The sequence below is a fragment of the Bubalus kerabau genome, chromosome 4 (assembly GCF_029407905.1).
Source record: "Bubalus kerabau isolate K-KA32 ecotype Philippines breed swamp buffalo chromosome 4, PCC_UOA_SB_1v2, whole genome shotgun sequence".
In the NCBI taxonomy this organism is placed as follows: Eukaryota; Metazoa; Chordata; class Mammalia; order Artiodactyla; family Bovidae; genus Bubalus; species Bubalus kerabau.
This window is the reverse complement of record NC_073627.1, coordinates 24,771,245-24,786,170: the sequence shown is the minus strand read 5'-3', so window position 1 is coordinate 24,786,170 and position 14,926 is coordinate 24,771,245. Positions and strand designations below refer to the sequence as shown.

At 55.6% G+C, this 14,926-nt stretch overlaps 2 protein-coding genes across 6 annotated transcripts in view; one reads left to right on the top strand and one right to left on the bottom strand.

Moving 5' to 3' along the window:
• Nucleotides 1-14,926, top strand: part of LASP1 (LIM and SH3 protein 1) — a 40,753-nt gene that overhangs the window by 4,038 nt on the left and 21,789 nt on the right. The window contains exons 1-4 of one of the 4 annotated variants that reach the window (XM_055576023.1): nt 1,726-2,411; nt 3,061-3,155; nt 9,419-9,496; nt 12,521-12,605. In XM_055576023.1, the coding sequence (XP_055431998.1) occupies nt 2,304-2,411; nt 3,061-3,155; nt 9,419-9,496; nt 12,521-12,605 (366 nt within the window). In that variant the 5' untranslated portion in view covers nt 1,726-2,303. Of the gene's footprint in view, nt 1-1,725; nt 2,412-3,060; nt 3,156-9,418; nt 9,497-12,520; nt 12,606-14,926 lie in introns of those variants that run through there. The other 3 variants (XM_055576024.1, XM_055576025.1, XM_055576026.1) reach the window with 3 other exon arrangements.
• LOC129649052 (WAS/WASL-interacting protein family member 3-like) lies at nt 892-2,983 on the bottom strand. Of its 2 annotated transcripts, none has more exons than XM_055576028.1 (2): nt 2,846-2,983; nt 892-1,467 (listed from the first exon to the last, which is right to left on the bottom strand). In XM_055576028.1, the coding sequence occupies exons 1-2, from the start codon at nt 2,902-2,904 to the stop codon at nt 972-974; spliced, it is 555 nt and encodes a 184-aa protein (XP_055432003.1). In that variant the 5' UTR covers nt 2,905-2,983; the 3' UTR covers nt 892-971. The 2 variants fall into 2 exon arrangements, with proteins under 2 accessions (XP_055432003.1, XP_055432002.1); XM_055576027.1 differs by lacking the exon at nt 2,846-2,983 and adding an exon at nt 2,532-2,661.

Here is a 14,926-nt window from a genome sequence, read left to right as displayed (position 1 = left end):
TGGGTTGCAGCTTTGGAGCTCCAGGCCAGGGACAGTGGAGGCTGATGCTGGAGCCTGGGACATGGGCCAAGAGGCTCCTAACGGGCACCCAGAGAATTAGGTTTTGGTGAACAGGAAAGCTGTGGACTTCCAGGGCAGTGGGGAGGATTCAAGTTGCATGTTTAGAGGTAACTGCTCCCTGAGTCCCGGGAATGCTGCTCTGAAACCTTACCTGTGGCCTGTAAGAAAGAGGGGACTCCTGCTCTGCGGCAGGGCTCCTGGGGCAGGGAAAAGAGGCAGACAGAGGGTCACTGTGGGGTGTTACTGACATGTTTCTCTGACTGTGTCCGTTACCAGACCTGACTGAGACAGGGATGGGTGTCTTTTCATTTGGGGTCTCCTTGGGTCTGCCTGGCCCACAGGGGCTATTGAATGACTTGCCATTTTCTGCCCCTCATTCCCCTCACTCTCCTGTCTCCAAAAGGACACAGTGGTGGAAGCTGCTGATTTTCTTGAACCTTTCTTGGTGCCCTCCTCCAGAGAGCGGAGGGAAGTGAGGCTGTGTCACCTCCCCGCACTTCCCTGGGACCGGGGTTTTAGTTCCACTTTACAGATGCACAGACGGAGTTCCGTAGTTACCCTGAAGGCATTCAGTCCCCTCCTTTTCATTATTTTGTTCCTGGACCCCCTGTAAGGGAACAGATGACCACTCCCTAGCCTCTAACGTGTCTAGCTGAGAGCAGGGGGTGTCTGGAGGTGAGGTGGGGAAGAGCTATAGATAGAAATGGGCACTGTTCCCTTGTATGGGGCTCCCCTTCCTTCCAGTGGTAGCTGGCGGCAGGGGGTGTCTTGTAGAACCCCTGGATTGGCTGCTGGCCTTGTACCCCAGCCTGGTCAGTATACTCAGCCCCAAGGGGGTTGGCTCCAGGGTGGGTACCTGGCTGTGAGCTAGGGTGGACGTGTCTGTGTCCCTCCCTTTTTTCTCCCCCAGGTCAATCGGGGGGCACCTTTGGAGGTCCCCAGGCCCAGGACAGTGTGGATTCCTGCCTATGTGTGTGTGAAAGTGGGTCATGGTCTGGATTCCAGAGAATGTTTTTCCTGGCAGGCCCCTGCGGGGGTGGGGGTGGGGGGGCGGGGGCCCAGGCAGGGGCATGTGCGGCTAAGCAGGCAGAGGCCGGCAGACTGGGTGGTGACAGAGCTGGGGCAGTCTGCCAGCGCCTCCCAGGCATTGCAGGAGGGAGAGGGGCTTTCACTTCGGGGCTGGTGGGGGGCAGGGACCACTCTGTTCTAGGTTTCCAGTGGGCTGTCTGCACTGGGGTTTCGCACTGAGAGGCGTCGGCTGGGCTGTGGGATTGGCCCAGGTTGGCTTGGGAGCCCAGCTTCACCGGCCTCCTCTTTGCTTCCAGACTTCCCCTGGCCTTCTTCCCCAAGAGCGGTTCTCCTGTTCCTTTGGTCACTATTCCACTCCTGAAGAGGCCTTTGGGTCTCCTTGATAGGAAAAGTACTCTATTAGAAGGTGATTACCCCCCCACACCCCCACACACAATTACCCTGTGGGCTCTGGTCTACACGGGCCAGGGTGAGGGAGGTGGTATCCCAACCTCTTAACCCTTTTTTTCTGTCCCTTTCTCCCAAGTGGCCCAGAAGCACCTCTTGGCTGAGAAATACATTTGAAAAGCACTGCCTCGGGAATTTCTTGATAGGTGGCCAAAAACCAGGCATTTGCTGGGTACCTCGAAAGTCTCCCTGTGCCCTTCCCTGGCTTCTGGCCTCTTTCTCTGAGGAATCAGGAGGATGTCCCTTGGCTGCTGGGAAAGGGGGCAGGGAAAGGCCAGCTGGGTCACCCCGACAGCCCGGATTCTGGGGCCCTGGAAGCTGGGCTCCGGGTAGGTGCTAACCCCGGGGCCTCGTCCTGGGCTGCCACGTGCCAGGAGCGAGTCTCTCATCTGCCTGGGTTTTCTTGAGCTTCAGCGTTTCTCGGGATGGGGTCACCTCTGTTACATCAGTTTCCCTGCCCTCGTGGTCTTTGACTTGGTTCCCCTCCCTTGGCGGCCCTGGATTGATCCTCGCTCTGTTCTGGGTCCCTGGTCTTTGCTGGGGGGTTCCTGGTCACTCAGTCTCACTCACAGGTCTTCTAGCTGTGGTTGGGCACAGTAGAGCCCCGCCTGCACCCCAGCACTCACACACCTCCTGCCCAGCCCCCGCAGCTGAGGGTCATCCCTGCCGCACCCAGCACCTGACATCTGAGTACTTAGAGGTGCCAGGTGCTGTGCTGAGGGTTTTATAGGTGATTTTTCATTTAAACCTCAACAGTCCCAAGAGAGATGGGTATTAAGGTTTCCATTCTGCAGACACGGAAGTGGCTCAGAGGTGTGGGTCCTGACCGAGGTCACCCAGCTAGCCAGGATGGGGCTGTGATGCCCACTGTGCAGGTGGGGGATCCACCTACAAGCAAAGCTCTGTTGCCTCCGAGGGAGACCAGCTAGGGGGTGGGAGACGGTTGAGGGAGGGAAGTGGTGTGGGTGTGCTGGCTAGAGCCTGGGGGCACTCACCCATACTCTGGGCATGAGTCCCTCAGGACGAGGAGACATTGGGGCTGGGCCTTACCCAGCCCCAAGTGTGTCTGCTGTGGTGTGGGAAGGCCTGGGTACATGGAGGCTGGGCCCTCCTGTCCCCCTAGGCCTTGTCTAGGCTGAGACGCTGCCCCTCAATGTTCAGCAGCAGCGGCTTCTTAGCAACGCGTGGTGCGGCTTTGCATAAGCAATGAGGCTTCTCCTGCTCAGGCAGGCAGGCTTCGGGAGTGGTCTGGAGGAGGTGGAGCCAATCTTCAGGGGTGCGGGCGGTGGGGGGGGGTTTCCCCACTCACTCTGGGGTCTGCCCTTCTTCTCCTGCTGACAGCGCCAGTGGGACAGGGGAAGGTGTCATCAGCTGTTGGAGCCCGTGACCTGAGATGTCCTTGGCTCACTTCTGCAGGGGGGTGTCTGTTCTAGTCCCAGGGATGGAGTGCTCCTTCCTGGGGCCCGAGCCCCCTTCCTAAATCCTGCGTATCTGACAGTGTCCTCCCTCTGCCTCTGCCCCCAGTTCTGGCATAAAGCATGCTTCCACTGCGAGACCTGCAAGATGACCCTCAACATGAAGAACTACAAGGGCTATGAGAAGAAGCCCTACTGCAACGCGTGAGTCCGCCTCGGGCAGGGGCTGTTGGGTGGGCACTTAGGGCTTCCCTGGTGGCTCAGATGGTAAAGCACCTGTCTGCAATGCAGGACACCTGGGTTCTATCCCTGGGTCAGGAAGATCCCCTGGAAAAGGAAATGGCAGCTCACTCCAGTAGTCTTGCCTGGAAAATCCCATGGATGGAGGAGCCTGGCAGGCTACAGTCCATGGGGTCGCAGAGAGTCGGACACGACTGAGCGACTCCACTTTCACTTTCAGAGCTTCCTTCTGTTCTAACACCCACAAGGTGCCAGGGCCCAGGACTTCCACACTCTGCTCCGCACGTTTTAACCATGTTGAGTCCTCCTCACCACGGCTGGATGATAGTCAGGACTGTTAATATGCCCAGTTTACAGAGCAGGAAACTGAGGTTTGAGGAAGGGAAGGGGCTTTCCCAAGATGAATGACTAACGAGAGGCTGGTTCAGTCCCCGTATAGCAAGCTTATTTTCTCCACCGCACCCTGCTGCAAGAGAGGGATCCACATGGTCTTTCAAGAAAAAGTCCTGTTTCTGGCCGGTTGTGTTCTCCGCATCGCCTTCCATGTTTCTCTCTATGACGGCAGCTGACTTGTCACCTCTCCCCTGCCCTGTCTCTACCAGAGAATCTAGGCCCTGGGCCCAGGGGCCCCCCTGACTGTTATTTCTTGAGACTGGGGAGCAGCATGAAGGGCGTGGCCTGACCCTAGGCAGAGCTCTTCCCTGCCTGCTGAGGGAAGCAGAGAACTTCGTCTTTTCCAGTGGAGTTTGCTCTGGCCTGCTGTGGGGAGGTGGGTCGAGGTGGGGTCTCCCATCCCAGGGAGATACCCTGTCCCATCCCATGCAGTTTCAGAGAATGCAGTGCCTTCGAGTTGATCACGTGCAGGTCCGGGCTCATGTAGGACTTCACAACCTTGCTGCTCTGTAGGGGGCTTTGGAACGTCAAGTCACTTAAGTAGGCTGCAAGGTCAGCATTCAAAAAAATTTAGGCTCTGACTTGAGTCCCTTTATAAAAGAACTATTTCTATATTTATGTATCTGGCTATGCTGGGTCTTAGTTGTGGCAAGCAGAATCTTTAGTCGTGGCACATGAACTCTGGTTGCAACATGTGGGATCTAGTTCCCTGACCAGGGATTGAACCCCGAGACCCCTGCATTGGGAGCACAGAGTCTTAGCCACTGGACCACCAGGGAAGTCCGAGTCCTTTTTTTGTTTTTTACCTTTTTAAATTCTCAGCCTGGAGGCTTTCTACAGCTGAAGTTCATGTAGGAGGGGAACTTTGGGATTTGTCTAAAAGGAGTTGGGCTCTTAAAGCCCTTTGAATGGCTGTCTCCCCCTTTCGGGAGATAGTGAAGGACAAGGAAGCGGACATGACTTAGCAACTGAACAACAACTCCCCCTTCCTGTCTTCCCCTCCCTGCTCACACTACAGTCTCATCTCCTTGGCTGGAGCCTGCATCAGGCACTTACTGCCTGCCAGCTGCTAGATGCCAACCTGTGCCAGGTGCTGGGAAAACCGATAAAATCTCAAGCCCAAGCAGCACCATGAACCTCCTCCCTTCTGGGAGGGACTGGGACGCTGGGGAGACTGCCTGGGCTAGAGCAAGGGTCACAGCTAGGTCCTGGCTCCTCCTTCCGCTGCCCCTTCTCTATTAGCTCTACTGGTCCTCTTTCCCTTGCCGACCCCTCCCATCCTCCCCCCAAGGGAAATGGGACATTCTTCAAATTCTTAAAGGCTCTCACAAACCCTGATTCTCTGCCACTTCCTCCCTCTGTTGGGGAGTAGGGTGGGGTGCAGCAAAGCCAGAGGCTGGGGCAGTTAACCCCTTGATTGCTGGCCCACTTCAGGCTAGTTTCTGGGCACGAGACTCCTTTGGGGGCAGCTTCTGAGCCTCTGCTCCTCAAGGCAGGAGTCTGGCGGAGCCCAAAACTCAGTGGGCAGCAGGGACTGAGGCGTCTTCCTGTCTCTTCCTAAGACTCTGGTAGCCTAGAATTCAGCGAGCTCTGGGAGTTGGAGAAAGAAATCAGAGGCCTGTCCTTGTTTTCTCTGTGTGTTCTCAGCGTAGTGCCAAAAAATCCCAGCTTACTTCTTTCACCCTCTTCTAAGAGGCTGCAGCCAGTAAGGATGGGGAGCTCCTGTAGGGCTTTGGGCAGGGACGGGGGGCTCTAAGGAAGGCAGAAGATGACACACCCCTCCCAGATGCTGCTTCCCACCTGCCCAAGGTGAGATTCACCTGCCTCTCCTGGCCTCCAGCCAGAGCAGCAGGTTGACCCCTCTCTGTTCCCCCAGCCTTTACAGCTCTTATTCTTCCCTGCCCAGCTGACCTTTGATCCAGCTGGGATGTTACCTGGGAAGGACCCGGGATGAGGGGCCAAAGACTTGGGGAATTTGTGACCCAGCTGTGTTTCATGCGAGCTGTGGCAGCAGCTTGCCCAAGGAAGCCACACTCCCTAAGCCAGAGTCTCTGAGTGGCTGGTCTGTGCCAGTGAGCCAGACGTGGGATTCTGGGATATCGCAGATGCAGGCCCAGCTTGTTTGGGGCGCACTCTGGACTTGTCTGGGCCTCGGTTATCCCATGGTTCAGAATTCCTACCCCAGGACGCCGGAGCCTAGACCAGTTTTATTGAATAACTGTGCTGTGCCGGGCACTGTGCTGAGTGTTCAGTCTCATCCCTTCCTGTTTTCTTCCTGCCTCTGACCGCATCCACCAGTGACATTCAGGTTCCCCAGTCTCGGGGTTTCTAGGCTATAGCTGTGCCCCAATTCCCAGCCTGGCCTTGCTGTGTGACCCTCAGGCCTGGCTTTTCAGCACTTCCTGCTCAAGACCCAGAGGGGCAAGTGATCGCTCCTGGCCCGGGCCCTTTGCCAGGGAGTTGAGCCCACCCAGGGAGGGTATATGTGAGTTGGTGTGCAAGGGGGCCTCTGCGTTCTCTGGTTAGTTCCTGAGCCAGGATCTTGCAGGAGGGTGGGCAAGAGAAAGAAGCTGTCTGTTTCTCCCTGGTGAGTTCTGAAGACTGAGATTTAAGTTCTGGGAAGTGACTGAAAGCAGCAGAAAGGCCTCTTGTATTTTCTCTTTGCACCAGACTTGTCTGGGGTGAGGCTGGGGAGAGAACACAGGCCAGAGCCCACAGCCGGCCTTCTGGGTGGTAGTGGACCCCCAAGGCTGTGCATTCACACACGTGCCTCTGGATATCCAGACACACGCCTCCGGCTGTGGGGCCAGGGGTAGCGCCAGGGAATGGGTCTGAATAGGCCGCGTTTGTGTTCACACTTCCCAGGAATTGGCAGCCAGCACTGCTATGGCAAGGTAGAGGGAAGCAGGCCTGCGTTTGTATAATTCTTTCTTGAAGCATCTAGGTCGGAGGGGTGAGCCTGTTCCATTGGTTAGAGAAATATATATGCCCTCAATTTATGCCCTCGACGATTTGTTTTGTAAACTACTTTTTCTGAAAGTGGGGCAGATCTGGTCACAATTACATACCTGGTCCTTTGTCTTGTCTCCAGGCAAATAATTGAGGAGCCTGGAGGTTGGGGTGGGGCTGGGTGGGGGTGGGGAGGAATGTTCCTGTTCTTCCTCCTTGGAGCCCAAGAATCAGTGGAGGCAGCCAGCCTGAGGCAGTTGCAGGCCTGGGGGACCAGCTTCTGGGGTGTTAAGTGGAGGGTGGACAGGGGCTGGGGAAGAAAGGGGGGATGCTCCCTTGTGTCTTTCTGGGACTGTCCTTCAGTTGCCTTGAGCTGTGGGCTGAGGGCTGAGGAGGGTGGAGGTGTCCCTGGTTCTAGGGAACAAGAGACTGTGGTCCTGCTCCCTTCCCCAGGCCTCGGGGCATGAGGTGGGACCTGTGCTGGTGGGGCTTGAAGTCATCTCTGGGGTCTAGTTAGCTGGGGATGGGGCAGTGGCAGGCACACCCAGGACTGGGGCCTGGGGCCTTCCCGCCTCCCCAGAGTTCTCTGCCTTTAACTGGGAAAAACGAGACCAGGAGAAGGGAGTAGGAAGGGGTGTGTGTGCCATGTTTGAGGGGTCGGGGGGTGGTGGGGGGAGTTCAAAGGGGCACCCATAGTAACCTCTAGGCAGCCCCCGCCTCACTCTCACCTTCCAGCTCCTTACACTCAGATGTCAGGGCCTAGGAAACCTCAGGGATCTTTGCTTCCTAACAGCCCATTTTATAGATGAGGAAGCCGAAACCCAGTGTTTCCATGCCTTTCCTGACTTGACATGATCATTTCTCTTTGTCGTCATCAATTTTGATTTTTCATTTTATTTATGACCCCTGAGGGCTGGTCAGTTCTTCTTGTCTAGCCTCGATCATTTTGGCTGCTCATGTTTTTCCTCTGGTCAAACAATGCCTCCTTGTTGCTTCCTATCCCCACCATTTTGGCCCCTTAGGCCTGGGGGACTGGTGAAAAACAGGGTTAGAGGGGAGTCCTCCCTGACCGCCCATGGGCAGTGTTCCCAGCAGGGGGATCAGTAGCTCCTTCCAGAGGCAGGATGTCAGGGCTGTGGGTTGTTTTTTTTTTTTTTTTCTCCCCCCCTTTTGGTGAAACCAAAGGCTCCTCGTTGCTTTTGTTGCTGTATTTTTGTTCCTTCTTGAACAAAAAGCTGTGGTTTTTGAAGGGATCCAAGGCTGAAAGGGGCAAGGCTGCCTGTCAAAAGCGGGTACTGGGCTTCCAGGATACTGGTCTATTCTTGTTCTGTATCTGGAACACAGCTGATGGTGGAACTAGGGACATGGCTTTGCCCTGCAAGTGATCCCTGTCACCAGTAAGCCCGTTGCAGGAGCCCCTGCAGTCCCTTCAAGCAGGAAGGTGACTCAGAGGTCCTCTGGGAGGAGCCCCCACTTCTCCTGCACCGCCCGCCCCCCTACCCAGGTCACTGTCTGTACCTGCTTTAGAAATGTCAGAAGGAGTAGGTGGCTTCAGGCAGGAGGTGGCTGAGAGACCCCAGACGGTTCTCTTAGAATAGCCACACTTGGAAACTGGTTGGCTTTAAAAGAGGAAGTTCTCCACCCACCCAACCAAGCATTTCTTTCCCCAGAACTAGGAGCAGGCTGGTGTTCACCTGGGAGAGGGAAGTCAGTCTACCCTTAGCTGCCCAGACATGTGTGGAATGGGGGAGAGTGCATTGGGCCAGATCTCTGTCCTTGACACTGAGTCTCAGTTTCTTTATCTGTCAAATGGGCACAGTGATAATGCCTTCCTTTTCTAGCCCAAAGCCTTGTGGCAGGTTTCAGGAGAGAATGTGCACAGGATACAATGTATCCTGAAGTAACTTTCAGTTCAGTTCAGTTCAGTTCAGTCCCTCAGTCCTGTCTGACTCTCTGTGACCCCATGAATCGCAACACACCAGGCCTCCCTGTCCATCACCAACTCCCGGAGTTCACTCAAACTCATGTCCATCGAGTCGGTGATGCCATCCAGCCATCCCATCCTCTGTCGTCCCTTTCTCCTTCTGCCCCCAATTATGTGACTCTAACTTCTCCCAGAGGCCGGGGCTGCTGCCAGGTGCCTGGTTATCTTGCTCAACTCTGTTCTTGGCCTCATGAATGCTAGATCCCTTTCCGTGCACCCTCCACCCCCAGGCTTCCTGTCTTAGTGGGCTCTCTCCATGCCTCTTTTTCCCAGAGCAGCTGATACTGCCATCGAGGGTGGGGAGGGGCATCAGCAGAGGGCCTGCCACTGGGAATGATTAACAAGGGGCCGGGTGCAGGCTGGCCCACAGAAGGGACAAAGAACAGCTGTGCTCTGGACTCAGCTCCAGGCCAGGGTTGGGAGGCCCGGTTCTCCCCACCCTGGCCCCTCGTTCCCTCACTGTGGGCCCAGTCTTGTTGGGGCTGCAGTACCAGTGGGGTCATTAGCTGGGGTGGGGGACCTCTCGTCTGCCCTAGCGCCTACATTGGGATACACATATATCCATTCATCTTGACTGGGATCTGAGGGTAGTAATGAAGGGTGGGGGAGCTTCAATCTGAAGATGGAGAGGGAGGGAAAGGTAGAATCCCCAGCAATTAATTGTTTCTGGGAGGAGGTCACATCGGTTGTAGCCCTCTTGGAAGACAGTTGTGCTGGTGGGGGAGGGGCACAGCCCTGGCCTTCTTGTGTCCTGCCCTGAAAGCAAACCCAAGGCTCACATCTTCCTCATCTGAACTGTCTACAAGTATTCTGCAGACACAGCCTCCTGGTTTTGCCCTCACGGGTTCCTCTGCAGTTGAGGATACCCTGGCTGTCTGTGTCTCTTCCCCCACCCCCACAGACCCGCTCTGTCTGCCTGCTCTCAACCGCTCTGCTGCCTGGAGCTGAGGATGAGGTTGCCATGGGAACCCGAAGCGCAGTGAGCAGGGGATGGGAAAGGCAGAGTTGTCTCGCCAGGGTTGGGGGCTGTGGGGAGGGGACAGGGTTGACCCAGCAAGAGGAATATAGCCCATGCTTATGTCTGCCTCCCTTTTTCTGACCTGGGGTTGGGGTTTAGGAGGCAGGGGTAAGAGATCGGTGGCTCCAGAGCCCCCCTTTAATCTATCTTAATCTGATGTTTAAAATCCCCCTCCTCCTTCCAGACTGAGCTGAGTTGATGACATCCAGGCTGGTCCCCCCCCCCCCCCCCCCCCCGTCCCTTCTGATGGGATTAGTGTTCTGGCCCTGGGTGGGGGCATTGAGATCTTGGGGTCATGGTGGCTCCCAAGAGAGAATGAAATAGCTGCCAGCCCCATCCATGCAGGCACCCGCTACATGGTGGGGGGTCTCCTGAGACCCTTCTGGTGGATTGTAGATGTGTGAACGTGGACCTGCTGGCCTTGGTGTCTAGGAGATGAGCATTGCAGAGGCCTGTCTATATGTTCACCATGTGTGAGGAAGAACAGAGCAGTCAGGAGCCACAGAATTGCAGAGTGGAGGCACGTCAGGTGTATGTGTCTGGCTGACCTTGGACCGCTGGACCCGGCACTCCCGTTTTAACCCTGTACCTTCAGGCAAATGGGAAACTGCGGGTTGGCAGACTGGCTCCTGTGCATGTGTTTTCTGAGCCTGCCAGACACCCTTTCCCGTCAAATGCTAATTACACCATCTTCTCTGAACTGACCCTTTAAGTTCTGGGCCAGAGCCACTCTGAAGGTCTTCTCCAGCCCCCTGCTTCTGGACCTGACCTTTCTCCTATGCTCATGAGCCTCCACTTATAGACACTCTCTTCACGACGCCACCAGCCCTTGATGCTATCATAATGGCTCTGATTTGGTGGGAGGGTCCTCTCCAAAGCCTCCCTCAGGCGACCTCAGATCTCTTGCCGGTCCTGCTGAAGATCTTACTTAGATCCCTCCTGTTGGTCTCCTTCTGCGCTCCGGGAACAGATCCTCCCTTCCCCTGGAACTCAGGAATTTTGAATGGAGCTTCTGCACCGTGGGTGGCCCTGGCTTCGTGGAGCTGGGCCAAACCCGGGACTGGGTCTACAGCTTTAGCCCCTCCTTCATCCACGGAAGACTTCTGCTGCCAGCTGCAGGCACCTGTATTTGCTTTTTTTAGTCTCTTCTCTTGCTCTTCCCTCTGCTCAGGGAGCCACGGGCTGGGCTGATCGGGGAGGCAGGACTCAGGTGGGCAGTGGAGGCTAAGAGTTGGGGCATTTTAACTGGATCTGCCTGGTAAAATGGGGCACAGGTGAAATCACCTTGCTGTGATTCTAGGTCCAAGATGGTGAAACTAGCTCACAGGGAAAAAAGATTTGCCAGAGTCACCCTGCAAGGCAGTGGCAGGGCTGGGCGCCTTCTAGCCACTGCTCCTCTCCCATTTAGTTGAGTTCTCTAGCACCTGAATCCTGCCCTTGACACGGGGAAGTTGTGTGATTACTGATAGCTTTGGCTCAGGATTGAGGCGGGCGGCTGGAGAACATGCCAGGCTTGGTGAAACACACAGAGGTAGGAGGGCAGCTGGTGACCAGTTCACAGCACGTGGCTGGAAGTGGGCGATCCATCTCTTACCTGGGGTCAGCCTGTGAGTCGGGCACCAGCCAGTGGTCACAGCTGAGGTGAGGTGTGGTCAGCCAGGGCTGAGAATGGCCCGCCCTTGGCTCCTGCTCGGAGAAGCCACCCACCAGTCCCTGAAATCACTGGGGCCTCTGTGGACCCCCAGCCCTTTCTCATACCAACACCTCCACACAGACCACAGTGACTCGGGGCTGCCTCTCTAGCTAGTTTTCTAGGAGACCTGGGGCGGGGGGGGTGGGGATGGAGGAGACCTGAGTTCTAATCCTGGCCCAGCTTCAACAGCTAGTGTAGGACATTCGTTTATTCAACAGATATTTACTGAACACCAGATTCTGTATGGGGAGTTTGGGATAAGTCCGTGAAGAAGAAACACTGAGAACCCTCTCACCTCAGAGAACTAGTGGAGAAAAGACAATCAACTGATGTGATAAATAATCATGAAGTCAGCTAAGTGCCCGGTGCCAGCACACGACCTTCTTCTTGAGGAAATGAGGGGGTTGGACTGGATGGCCCTGGAGGTCCTGGCAGGTTTGGCTCTGAGGGCTGCCCTGGCTACTGCCACCTCCAAGCCAGGCCTCCTCCTAGGGGATAAGACCCTGGTCTGGCCTGTGTCTGGAGATTGGAGGGTTGGGTTCAGGGTGCTGGGTCCTGAGACATGGTTTGGGAACAAATGTGGATGCCTCCACTTACTAGCCCTGTGCCTTGGCCACACTGTATCCTTTCCAAGCTGCTGTCTCCCATCTGTCAAAGGGAGACAATAGGGTGGTTTTAAGAATTTGGTGAACTAGGGCATGGACACCCTTAGCACAGGGAACATCAACTGTTGTTACAGTGTTGTTATCTGTCACATGGTGACTTCTTCTTTGGCCTCAAGCTGATCTCTCAGCTGCTCTCTGGTTAAGTTGGACCTCATTTGCCCTTGGAAACACTGGTGCCTTTTTTCTCTCTCACTGCCTTTTCCAGAAGCCCCCCTGCGTATGCATGTTGCTTTCCCCTTCTGTCTTCGTCTCCTTCCCACCTTTCGTCTGCTTCATTGGTCTCCATTTCTGGTCTCAGCCGAAAGCCTTGTCCTGAGCCCGTGAGCATCTTCTCCCCTCCTGAGTGCCTGGCCCCCTTGACCTCCCTGCGCAGTAGACATGGATTATTTGGGTGATCTGAAACTCCATGGCCTCCTGTGGGGTTCTTGGTGGCCATCATTCAGACCTGATGTATCTTCCCAGTTCAGCCCAGGCTGAGAAACACTTGCCTCCTTGCAGCCATGGGTGGTGGGCACTGTGGTCCTGATGCTGGGGCAGGGGCCTCCCAAGGATAAGGGGGTGAAAAGCCCAGAAGTTCCCAGCCTCTCACCCAGGATGAACCCTATTGTGTTGTTTTCTGTCCTGCAGACACTACCCCAAGCAGTCCTTCACCATGGTGGCTGACACCCCGGAAAACCTCCGCCTCAAGCAACAGAGTGAGCTGCAGAGTCAGGTGAGGGAGTGGGGTTAGAGCTGGGGCCTGGCCTGGGGGAGGCGGGGCCCGCCTGGATTTGGCAAGAGCTCCTTCCTTCTGTGGTTACTCAGCAAGGTGCTGAAATCCAAGCACTTGCCTAGTCTCCCTGCCCCCACCCCCAGTTACTTCACATTTCCTGATGTGATCAGCGAAGTGGGCAAGAGTGTGTCCTCCCACCCCCTACCTAAAGTGGGTTGGAGGAGTGTGGGTTTCAGATTCTTTCTGCATCAGGAATTTTGTGGCAGGCCCCTAAAGCCCACCTCCTCCAGGAAGCTGGTCCCCTCTCCCTCCAAGCCTTTCACACCCACCCCGAAAGGAAGGTCCTTGGGATGGCTGCCAGTGGTGAAGACTCAGCCCTTCCACTGCAGGGGACACGTGTTTGATCCCTGGTCAGGAAGTGACCAGGGAGAGTGAAGTTACACAGTCTATCCTCTAGCCATGTCCCCAGCCCTCTTCTACCTGTCCTAGGGCAGGCTGCTAAGGGAGCCTTGCCCTTGGGCCTGTCGTGCCCATGTCTCCTTGGTCTGATTTTCCTGAGCCCCTTCTCAGAGGGAGCCCTGCTTGCCACTGCAGTAGGGGAGGAGACGGGGTTCCTGCACCAGGGAGAGAGAGCTGGGGCTTTAGGGGTCACTGAGGAATAAGCAAAAGGTCCAGAACCTTTCAATCAGAATGATTTACCCTGACTGGGGGTCTGAGAGGGCTTCCAGGACAAGCTTGGCCCGGACTGTAGGGTGGGACAGGGTGGGGCTTTAGCAAAGAACTCTTGAGGAATGTAACCAAGTGGGCAGGGTGCCCAGGGCCAGGAAAATGTCTTGGAGGATCCACCTGGGCCTCAGGGGGGAATCCCTCCTGATCCTTCCAGGTGGGGCACCTGCTGCCTGATCTTGATGTGAATTCTCTGGCTCCTTGTCCCCCAGTTGGTCACATGAAGGAGAACTAGCCCTGGAATGGCAAAGGCTTTACCCACATTCTCTCATTTAATCCTCCCAGCAACCTGCAAGGAAGGTGCTGTTTTCCCATCGTACAGATGGGGAAACTGAGGCTCAGAGACGGTAAGGGGCTTGCTGAAATCATACAAGTAGCAGTAGCGGTAGTAACTGTATTAGTAGCTAATGTATGGAGTGCTTGGTGTTCCGGGTGTGTTAGCGTTCATGCCTCACAGTTCTGTGCAGTTGGCAGGATCCCTCTCACTTTACGGAAGAGGAAATAGGTGCTAATGACTTTGAATGCCAGTTTGTCTGAGACTTGTATTCTTTCCAGTTTTCCACCCAGCTCCCTAAGGAGAACTATCTTTACTTTGATAATAAACACGATAGTTCCTCCTGTCGGTGGGAACTTTTATAGTTTAGCAAACACTTTAGTTACTTCACCTCATTTATCCTTGACTTGACTGCAGGCGTCAGAGGCAGGGAACCAAGGCTCTGAGAGGCACTGGACTTTGCCTGTTGACACGCACTCTCAGTGAGCTTGCAGGATCCAGGCTCTGTTTTTTTCACTCCCGAATACAGTGACCTTGACCTCGTGCAGCCCTGGGAGCCAGGGGTTCAGGCCTCCTGTGTATCCCACCGTGATGGGAGAGCAGGTGCACGATGCTAGGTCGTGTCCGTCTCTTCATGACCCCATGGATTGTAGCCTGCCAGGCTCCTCTGTCTGTGGAATTTCCTAGGCAAGAATGACGGAGTGGGTTGCCATTTCCTTCTCCAAGGGATTTTCCTGACCCTGGGATGGAATCCACGTCTCCTGCATCAGCAGTCGGATTCTTTACCACTGAGCCACCTGGGGGCAAGTAGGGGAAGCTAATCTGGCCCTTAGCACAGCTCACATCTACCAGCTCAGGCTCCGCCCCCGCTGTGGTGTGAAAGCCGAAGTCACTTTGGGGGCTAATGTGGGTACCAGAGCCCGCCTGACTGAGGAAGGCTGGGTGGCTCAGCTGGCAGGAAGAAGGCTTGAGATGGCACTCAGGCCTGGGCCTGATTTGCACAGGGAATCCCCTGGCCAGGCCCTGACAACCGCCTTAGGGACTCCCCATCCTATCACGGGTAGAAGGGGCTTCATGGGGAGAGCAGGTCAGAGCATTGTGGGGTGACCTGTACTCACCCCAGAGCATGAGAGGAGTGTGGGAGTGTGTGTACACACTCAGGCAGAAGCAAGGGACACACGTATACCCCCCACACACACCTACTCTCAGGAGGAGAAATTCAAACCCTGCTAATTCCCTCAGCCTTTATCAGTCCCACAAAAAGCTGGGCTGGAGCTCTTTTTGCCTGTGGAACTCAATCCCTGAGGGGCGGGGTCTGCAG